At 42.2% G+C, this 11,055-nt stretch overlaps 1 protein-coding gene across 1 annotated transcript; it reads left to right on the top strand.

The window, feature by feature from the left end:
- Nucleotides 1-1,333: 1,333 nt before the first annotated feature.
- marveld2a (MARVEL domain containing 2a) lies at nt 1,334-9,645 on the top strand (the record flags this gene model as incomplete). The annotated part of the gene is given in 9 exon segments (NM_001173656.1): nt 1,334-1,375; nt 2,142-2,208; nt 3,408-4,409; nt 4,655-4,875; nt 6,188-6,223; nt 6,387-6,529; nt 7,592-7,763; nt 8,232-8,282; nt 9,278-9,645. Coding segments are annotated over 7 exon segments (1,728 nt in total). The 5' UTR covers nt 1,334-1,375; nt 2,142-2,208; nt 3,408-3,424.
- Between the last annotated feature and the right edge of the window lie 1,410 nt (nt 9,646-11,055).

Genomic DNA, 11,055 nt, shown 5'->3' with positions numbered 1-11,055 from the left:
GAAAAGATACATTAATATGACATGACTGTTCTATTCATGTGTGTCAGATTAGCCTGAGAAAATACTATTTACTCTCAATATTCACATATTTAAAATGTTCTATAATGTATAATATACAACCTCTTATTGTTTTGTGCAGCATGTCTGCCCCCTGGTGGTCAGTTAATGGATGTTCTGCACTTTTCAATTGTGCAAGTTCTGTGCTTGTCAAATCTCTGCTACTCCATCTGCAATGAATACCTACAGGTGCGCTTGATTTAATCTATTTGATGTGTGGATGATAGCAATGAAATCGGAAGTGATACAGTATTTTAATCATAACGATGCATCTGTGTCGTGATCCCTGTGACCACTGTCAGGGGTCCTTTAACATCAGTGAGGTGAAGTTTTTTTTCAGTGTTTGATAGTCACGTGCACAGGGTTGAAGGTGTGATTGCAGGGTACAGTGAACATCTTGTGTGTGTGTGTGTGTGTGTGTGTGTGTGTGTGTGTGTGTGTGTGTGTGTGTGTGTGTGTGTGTGTGTGTGTGTGTGTGTGTGTGTGTGTGTGTGTGTGTGAGGCAGACAGGCTCCTTCAGACAACCTGTTGATGTTTAACGGCCTGACATGTCTATCCCTGCTGCAACCTGGTTCTTATGAGTTGCACATAACACCATTGGTCTAGGTGTCGGTCTTTTCTGTTTTAGCCAATTTGCTGTTGTCTTTCCAAACTTGCTAAACATAAGGCAAGACAACAATTTGATGTTTTACTGTTGAGTTTAGAAGCAATCGGATACCCAGACTATCGCATCAGGGATTATGTTTAATCAGTAACAGATCTTATACTGTGTTGTGTTGTACTCTGCTGTATTCATTATAATGTGTCCTTTGTCAGTTTATTTGACCGTAAGGAATCACAACATCCCTGCAGAGAGAGAGAGAAAGAGAGAGAAAGAGACTGTGAGAATTAAGGGAAAGAAAAAAAGAGACAGATAAACAGTGATTGGCTACCTCTAGGCTGTGTGCCTTCACTATCGATAACCAGTCATAAATTAGTCATCAGTATCACTTCCCTAGTGTGATCTTATTTCCACACAGCCCTCTAGTCTAATTGCAGGTGCGCTCGATTTGGCTGATCTGACCTGGCCAGGGGAGGACAGTGCACTTTAGGACTAATAAATGAGTCACGCGGTGTGCCGGGACAGCTCAATCGAGCTCACTTTCTTGGCGCGATGCAACAGGTAGATCGTACTTTTTCGACTGACGTCACTCCCAGGGATGGGCTTGTCACGTGGTTAAAGTCTGCGCTATCTAGTGGAAAACAACCTCTGAGCTGCAAGGGAAAAAACTGGGAGATATACTACTGGAGAAAACAAGCTAATTTAGCAGGGGCAAAGGTAAGCCCAAACTATTTCAACAACGCACTCTAATAATCACCATTTTTCTAAATGACCACGTAGACAGAAGTCTATAGCTTTACCAAAACATATTCAGAAAGAACTTTTCACCTCAGTGTTGCCGGAGAAGGGAGCCAAGTTTCTAATTCGTCGCAACGACTGCATTCGGATAGCCTATTGCCGATAGCCTTACCAAATGCACAATCCACTATTACGTCCAAGGAGGTTATAAACCTGTCTTCATTATTAAATGCGACAAACTAGATCCAACATTCACAGACACTGAAAAGGTAGACTGAACTGCCATTACAGCGAATGTGCCCTTTGAAACAACTGAGTCAGGGGTGCTGGATACAATATAACGTTACTGTGTTAAGTTATATTTTGTTTCAAGTTAAGTGATAGTGTAATAAGCAATAATATAAAGATTCGTATGGTAGGCCTAATTATTCCTGTCTTTCAATGGTTGTTTTACTTCACCTGTGAAATACTCTTATGTTTTTGTTAATAGTGTTATAGATATTTTGAATGGTTTGCTTTCACAAATTGCAGGGCAATTCAAAATGCATTTTGAACAATTCAAATGCATTGTTTTATTATTTGTTTTATCAGTAGGCTATAATGATATAGTGCTTTAGCCCCGGGCTACTCTTTTCTTTTACCACCTCAATGATTTTGGAGACTTGCATTTTTAGTCAATTACATTGTAGTATGTGTATCCATGTAATGTGCGTATAAACCCAAAGACTCATCTTTGTGTGTGTAGGTGATTCCTGGATGTATGTATGAGCTGTATGTCCAGACAAGGTTTGCACTCTGACCTGCAAGCCAATGTAAGTCGTGCTGAGTGACTGCGTGTGAAAGAGGTATTCCAACACAGTATGTTCATTTATCATCATCTAATAACATAATTTATCCTCTCCAATTGAAGATGGCATGCTGGCTGATGATCATCAATAATATATTTTTCTGTCACTACTGCTAGTAATTAAAGCAACACTTCGCTGACTATCCAACCCTTACAAAAAAAGATTGCAGTTTTGAAACTGCAGTACTTCCTTATTTAGTTGTGGCACAAAAATGTGTTCCTGACTCAACTTGCACTCATTCATTGGTACTTTTAGGGTGTTTTCACATATTGTCCTCTTTAAAAGAACTGATCACAGTCCTCTTTAAAGTGCTAAATAACTCAGTTCACTTCAACTATTTTGTCCTCTTTGCATTGGCATTGCTATGTTTAGAAAGGAACCAAGATATTTCTCCAACATGCACTCTGGATTTTTTACAAAAAGCAGGACAAGCCATCTTTTTGGGGGGGGGAACCTGAACATCATCATATTCTCTCTTTTGTGGCACCAATGTGAGGGTTTAGGGCAGGGGAAACGGTGTTGCAGTAGTCTAGTGTGTGGTGCGGGAATAATGACACACGAACCTGGGGAGTGTTGTATTCACATTGTCCTAAAAATGGGAACCGGACTATGGAATTCAAGCGAACTGAACTCAGACCACCTCTTGAGATGGTCTCAGTTCGGTTCGCTTCAGGGGATCTTTTGAGGGGTCTTAGTTTCTTTGGAGAAAATTAAGCAAACTGCAAAAAAGAATTGGCTGAAAGGGACCAAGTGTGAAAACACCCTAAGTGCAGGTACTCCAGTTCTCTACCATTCTTGATGACCTATGGTTTAGGGTTAGTTTTCTATGGTGCTTGGGTTAGCATATAGTTTTGGGCTGGTATCTATGGTTTGGTATAGCATTACATTGTGCACGTTTGGTTGACGTTATCAGTGGTGTGCCTGTTTAAGTTTGGGATCTGGGATTTCTGATTGTTTTGACACATTTCCTGTTTCTGCTTTCCTTATTTATTGTGCTCTTGTAATCTCTTCTTGCTGTACTTATTTCATCATCATGCCAATCATTCTAAAAGCATTTTAATACTTTTGTGAAATATAAAACGTTTTGATATTTAGCTGTTTTGAAAAGGGCACTATAACTTTTGTGTGTGTGTGTGTACTCGTGTGCGGGTATGTGTGTGCAGGGCTCATCTCTTTCCCCATGACCTCTGGAGGAGGTCCCTGCGGCCGCACTGAGCGTGTCCGTCATGAACCCCATTATGACCAGGTCCCGCCAGGCTCCCTACGCCGAAACGACCCCTTTGACCTTCAACCCCTGAGGTACCAGCGGAGCACCGAACTAGCCCTGAGCTCTGATCCCCTTCCGCCCCCTCCCCTGCCCGACCAGCCCCCTGTGGGGCCCGAGTATGACCCCAGCGTCAGTGAGAATAACCCAGACCCAGATCCACACCTCGAACTAGACCCGGCTCTCGACATCAAACCGGTCCACCGTTTCATCCCTGACTCGTGGAAGAGCTTCTTCCGAGGGACCAGCCTCCGCAGCAGCAAGCCCTGTCCCATGCCTGCCTCCTCCTCCTCCTCTAACAACAACAACAGCACCAGTGGCGGGGTGCGCTGCTCTCCCCCACACTCGCCCTCCCTGCCCAGATCCTACCGGGACCCCTATGGGGGGTCGGGGGGAAGCAGTTACAACTCCCGCAAGGAGCTCCTGGGAGTGGGCGACCACCAAGAGTCAATTTCGGGACGCACACTCCACACGGCGCTCACCTACAGCGAGCGGGTGGAAGAGTACCACGAGCGCTACGGCTACATGAAGTCCTGGGCGGGCCTGCTGAGGATTCTGGGATGCGTGGAGCTGCTGCTGGGTGCAGCGGTGTTTGCCTGCGTATGCGCGTACGTGCACAAGGACAACGAGTGGTTCAACATGTTTGGCTACTCCTCACCTGGAAGTGCATACGGAGGCTACGGAGGGGGAATGTATGGAGCAGGCACCGGAGGGTCCTACTACTCGGGTCCTCAGACTCCATTTGTGTTAGTTGTGGCGGGGCTGGCCTGGATAGTGACTGTGATATTGTTGGTGATAGGGATGACTATGTACTACCGCACCATCTTACTGGATTCCTCCTGGTGGCCCCTGACTGAGTTTACTATAAACCTGGCCATGGCTGTGCTCTACATGGCTGCAGGTGGGTGGGAAGTGAACTACACACTTTAGAGAGAGAATGCAATACTATGTCAAAGCAAACTATGATGATGGTTACTATTATTTGTGGTTCTTCCAACTGCTTAGCTGGTTATAGCATGATACTTGTAACACCAGTGTTGTGATTGACTCCAGCATGGGCCATACATTTTATAATAATATACAGTAACTGTGTTGACTCGTTGGATAAAAGTATTTACTAAATGACCATACTACTATCATTATTAGCTGTAGTCTACGTCAGGGACACCACGCGGGGCGGTCTCTGCTCCCTTCCCGTCTTCAACAATGGTATCAACGGGGCTTTCTGCCGCACCGAGGCCGGACAGACAGCCGCCATCATCTTTCTGTTCGTCACCATGGTGATCTACCTGATCGGGGCCATTGTGTGTCTGAAGTTGTGGCGGCACGAGCAGGCACGCATGTACCGGGAAAAGTACGGCCTGGAGGTGAGATTGTGTGGATGTGTGCCTGAGGCACGGGGTTAGGTTAAAAGTTAGGACTGAGAAGAAAGTTAGACATCCTCACAGAAATGTAAGTTGCAGGTAAGTAACACAAATAATGTACTCTGTGAATACATATTATTTGCATTCATTGGTGTCTGAATCAGAAAATCCAACAGTTGATGCAAGCTTGGCAATGAAAATAAAGCTGTGTGAACCACTACACTAATGAGAAAGGGTGAGAGGGGTGTGAATGAGTGCATGTGCGCGTTCACACTGAGTGATGGTCCATTGAGAGAACATTGTTCATGAGTGGATGGGGGTTGCCATGGTAGCTTGCTATGTTCTATGTTAATTGCTAGGCAGCTCAGGTACCACTTGTTCTATCTCTCATTCAGTTATCACGTGAGGAAGAAAATCTGTTCTAGTTATGAAAATATTGGAGCAATAGTTTTTGGTAACATTTTATTTGGATAGTCCATCTGTAGATGCTCTACAGACTCAGTAACATTTAAACTATCTACTAACCTTAACCCTAACCCTTATTCTAGAACTAACCTTAACCCTTATTCTAGAACTAACCTTAACCCTTATTTAAACTATCTACTAACCTTAACCCTAACCCTTATTCGAGAACTAACCTTAATCCTTTATTTTTAGTTTGACCATCTGTACAGCATCTACAGATGGACTTTCCAAATCAAGTGTGACCTTGTCTTTCTGTATGCTGTATACATTGAGTGTACAAAATATTAAGAACGCCTGATCTTTCCACGACAAACTGACTAGATGAATCCAGGTGAAAGCTATGATCCCTTATTGACGTGACTTGTTAAATCCACTTCAGTCAGTGTAGATGAAAGGGAGGAGACATGTTAAAGAAGGATTTTTAAGCTTTGAGACAATTGAGACATGGATTGTGTATGTGTGCCATTCAGAGTGTGAATGGGTAAGACAAAAGATTTAAGTGCCTTTGAACAGGGTATGGTAGTAGGTGCCAGGCGTACTGGTTGTATCAAGAACTGCAACGCTGCTGGGTTTTTCATGCTCAACAGTTTCCCATGTACATCAAGAATGGTCCACCACCCAAAGGACATCCAGCCAAAGGACACAACTGTGGGAAGCATTGGAGTCAACATGGACCAGCATCTCTGTGGAACGCAAAAGGGGGGGTGCAACTCAATATTAGGAATGTGTTCATAATGATTTGTACACTCAGTGTATATGCATTCTTATATTACATAAATATAAGCTCTACGTTTTTTTGCAGAAGTGTCATTTTAGACTTTTACACAACTTCTGTTTTGTTATTACGCAGATGCATACGACAGATTTCCCTGCGGCACGGTCTTTGGTAAGCATTTACCACTGTGCTTAATGTTTTTATTTATGGCTTAATGCCAAGAAAGAAAGCTCTGGTGTTGATCAGCTCCTTACAGTGTTACACATACTCCAGTTACAACCATGGTCTATATTTCATATTTCTATGGTTCTGCCTTTGTTCTTCTTTCTCCCAGATGCCGGTTCCAGAGCCAATTCAGGGTTCTACTGTGGTTCCCATCCAGGTTGCGGTACCCAAGGCAGGGCCACCGAAGGTTCTACAGGGAGCTATCCCTTCTGGTCACATCCCCAAACCAGTTATTATGCCTGACTATATAGCGTGAGTGGCACCTTCACACACAGGGCAGTGGGAGAGTAGTTGATACAGGGGTTTTATTGATAGAATTCAAGCACCATGTTCAAATCTGAATTTAGTGTTTATTTGAAAGCTTTCAGGGAATGCACAGAGATTGCATTGGTGTATGGAATTATGCTTAGGATGTTAAATTATTAGGACAAATATCTGCCCTGTAATGTTAAGCGGGTGTAAAAAAGGATAGTCAATCTAGCACAAAGGTAGAATGTGTTATGTGCAACGCTTACTGAATCCTCTGGCGGTTTTGTAAGTAGAGTGTCATGTGGGCTGATTGTACTTCCCACTAAACAAAAACCATGAGCCATATGCAAATTCAAGCGCTGCCTAACCAGTCTAGACAGGAATTGTAATTTTATTTCTCTGGACATTTTGGGGGCAAATCCTAACTTCTTTAGAGGCAAATCCTAAGCGTTCAGGAGAAAAATAGCTTCTTTGCTGTATTTGATCCCACACATTTTCGCCACTCGTAGTGAGCACAATGTTGAATTTTCGGCCTTCCTGATGTAAATATCCTTTGTTGTTTTTATCACTCCCATAACAATGACCCTGTTTGTTCTTACCCCTCCTATAATCATTTAGCCTGTTTAAGTTTAACACTTTACATTGAGTTGCCCTAATGCCATGCAACTATTTTAGTACTCAGAATGTAATTACCCAGTTCTTCATGGTATGTACATATTAGGTTACATTGAATAGTAATAAGACAACAGGAAAATTGTGTTTCTAATTAGTAAAGGGTGTAGTAACTGTGTATTTACATTGACAACAATAACTGTATACCTTAATAAAAACACGTTTTGTAAAGTAAATACATTAATACCTTGCATTAATACATTTCATTTATGTAAAGTGTGACTGATGTCTGTTTCACTGTAGTAAGTAGGCTACCCTGTGTTCTTTCTAGACCTGTTGTTGGAAGTAAAGTTACACTGTCTACCATGGAGGAAGCCCCCTTTGCTTTCTGCCTCTCGTGTTGTAATAATGAATCCTCTGTTCCTCCGCTGCCCACTCTCTTCCCCCCTGCAGTAAGTACCCAACCATCCGTACGGTCGATGAGCGTGACCAGTATCGGGCTGTGTTCAATGACCAGTACTCTGAGTACAAGGAGCTCCACGCTGACGTGCAGGCCACCACCAGGAAGTTTGATGAGCTGGACGCCATGATGCGTGCCCTACCCCAGCACCCCAACAGCCAGATGGTGATTGGCCATGTCCTGCTGTTATGCAACCACACATTCACTTCCTGTTTATTGTTTTTGTTCTTTTCTCGTTGATCGCATCTATTTGCTCTAAGAGTCTTCCTCTCTCCTTGTCTGCTGGAATTAACACCGATATTAAAAGAACTGGATAGGTGAAAGGAAATGGCATTATAAACTTCAGCCATATTGCTTTCACCTAGCATGTTTTCCGATCAGTGCCGATGGAGACAAAGAGAGGAAGCCATATTGAGAATATCAACACTAAATAGTTGTTTGTTCTGCTCTCATTGTGGTGCTCTGCCTCATCCCGTCCTCAGACTTCCTTGAATCCTCCCCCTCTATTTCCTCTCTCCTGTACTTCTCCTCCACCCTCCACTTCCTCTCAAAGCCATCAAACTGTACTTTCGATTCCTGAAGTTTCCTGATTTTTCAACTCATTACAATCTTGCATTATCTTTTTTTCACCAGGAGTATGACCGCGTAAACAAAATCCTTCAGGAGTACCAGAGGAAGAAAAATGTGAGTTTGTCCCCTGCCTTTCTCTCAATCATTCAGCTGCCCATTCACTAATTCAGCTGCCCATATTGTAACAGTTGCTTACTCCAATTGGCCCTATATTCAGATGAAAAGACCTAGCCTATCCTTGTAAATGAAGCACCATTAGCAGACAGGGTGTAGTAAATCACCTGTGGTTGTTAATCTATACTGCCACTGTGGGAAAGATGAATCAAGCATGAGTGGGCAGAGAGGGGAAGTGTGTGTCTGTGTGTGTGTTGGTTCTTTTATCCTTGTGGGTCCTTAAAATCACAAAGTCCCCACAAGGATAGTAAAACAAGGAAAATTCTCCTTCGTGGGGACATTGTCCCCATGAGGACATTGGTTATTTTAAATTCAGGGGTTCGGGTTACAATTAGGGTAGGTTAGGGTTAGGGAAAATCTTTTTTTTTTTAAGGAAATGTATTTTAGGTCCCGACGAGGATCGAAAAACAATGTGTGTGCTTCTGTTCCGGCATGAGGGAGTATTGAATTTCCTTGCAAACCTTCTCACATGAATGGGCTCATTGTGTTTTATCGAAACCTAGAGTTAGAGGAAACGGCATCACTTCATATTCAGCACAGTGCTGATAGTCTCTATTCTTCTCTATTTAAAAGGAGTGGGGTCAGGGGAAATGCACAAGCTGAACTTGTATAAAAAAAGTAGTACTAAGCTTCTTCTCCCTGACACACTCTACTAACTCACAAAGTTGTTTAATACCAGAATTATCCATGCTTGAATGCCAGAGTTCTACATGTGGCATGTTATTGGCCTTACATTGTCTTTTTGACATTTGACACAGAGCTAATTCATATGCATTATGCTTAGCCCATAATGGGTGTTCTGCCATGCAATGATGCATATGCCAGTAACTCTTTAAACTGGATTTTGATTTGCCAGATCATTGCAGGATAACTGATTGGTTTGGTTAGTTTGAAAATACAAGAAATCTGAAACTACTCTTCTCTCTCGCTGTTAGGATCCTACGTTCCAGGAGAAGAGGGAGCGCTGTGAATACCTGAAGAACAAACTGGCCCACATTAAACAGAAGATCCACGAGTACGACAAGGTCATGGAGTGGAACGATGGCTACGGCTAAACCAGCATGGCCTATCTGTCTGGGGAGACCACTTGGAACCAGTAGGAGACCAGTTAAAACTAGTAGGGACCAGTTTAAAATAATGGAAAACATATGGGGACCAGTGCAAACAGATGGGAGCCATTTTTAGTTTAAATTTGATTAGGAATGAAACCGGTTCAGACTGGTTGGAACGGTGGTTTAAAATGGTGTCCCTTTCCTTTCAGAGACTGCACTTCTTTTTGAACTGGAACAAGCTGGTTACACACCTGTACATTTTCTTAATTAAACCCCAAAAGAAACTGGAGTGTGTGTGTGTGTGTGTGTGTGTGTGTGTGTGTGTGTGTGTGTGTGTGTGTGTGTGTGTGTGTGTGTGTGTGTGTGTGTGTGTGCGTGCGCATGATGGAGAATTGACCAAAGGGGCATCTGGAGCAATGCTTTACTTTTTTTTACTGAAAATGACTTTGATATGCAAACAAAGACAAGTATGGTACTGTAACTGGACATAGCACTGTATCTAAGGCCTTCTAATCCATTTCACTATACTCACGCAACACCAGCTGCTCAAGTGTTTCACAAAGGGAGAACAGGATTAGGCTATAATCCTTCAAATGAATGATGGATCATGGAAATTGTTGCATGCGTTTACATATTACATTTTACATGCTTTTATCAATCACTTTTTTTATACTCCCTCCATCCCTTGACTCCTAGCTCACTGAATCATCGTAACACTAGAGTGATGACGATTGTCATGTTGCAATCCATTTTGTTTTTACTCAATCCCTGTACAAACTTTATGGCCACTGTGCAAACTTTACAACCACTATCCAAAGTTAACTTATGAGGTAACCTTGATACTATGGCTCACTTTGGGTGTGGTTTACTACCTGAACTCTTCAACTCCTGTATCTCAAGACCGTCTGTGTTATACACTGACCATCTGGAAGATTTGTGAATTTCCAAATCATCATATTGTAAGAATCAGGTAACATACAGGTGTCCCTCCTGAGTGATGATTGTGCTTTTTGGAAAGTTTTTATGATCACACACAATTCCAAATATATTTAATGACCACACTAATGTCTGTGTAGTTTTAGTACCATGTTCTACCATTTCATTAAACAACACTACTTATTTCCTCCACTTGTTTTAGACTAGCAGTTTGTAGTAGTGAATAACCTTTGCATGTGCCTTGGTGTGTTAATGTAAATAAATGTATATTATATTTATGTCTGTCTTCTATCATTTTGTGACTATGAACAAACATCTCACTTGCTTTATTGCATTTAAATGTTTTCTTCCTGTATTAGACCAAATGTGATATTTAGAAAGGTTTTTGGGGGTTCTTTTGAAAGTCATCCATGATGAATTGATGCTTGCTGTCTTTGAGACTACACCTCTGCTATTGCATGTATGTTTTTGTATTATTTAGTAGTAGGCCCTACAAGCAGAGCTGTCAATTTGCCACTCTCCTTAAAAACATACAGTAAAATATGTCTGAAATTGAAAAACAAGCAGTTGTTGTTGATAGCTCACAGGCTGAAATAACAGGGTCTGCATACAGTTGGCAGTTTACTTTTGTCATTGATGTTACAGTAAAGAATTTTTGCTGATGGAAAATCCATCGATTACAGTCTGCTTTATGTAAACGTGTGTGTGATATAGCCCTACTGCAT

The sequence above is a fragment of the Salmo salar genome, chromosome ssa01, assembly GCF_905237065.1.
Source record: "Salmo salar chromosome ssa01, Ssal_v3.1, whole genome shotgun sequence".
NCBI lineage: Eukaryota > Metazoa > Chordata > Actinopteri > Salmoniformes > Salmonidae > Salmo > Salmo salar.
The sequence above is the reverse complement of the archived record's forward strand: the minus strand, read 5'-3'. Positions and strand labels throughout refer to the sequence as shown.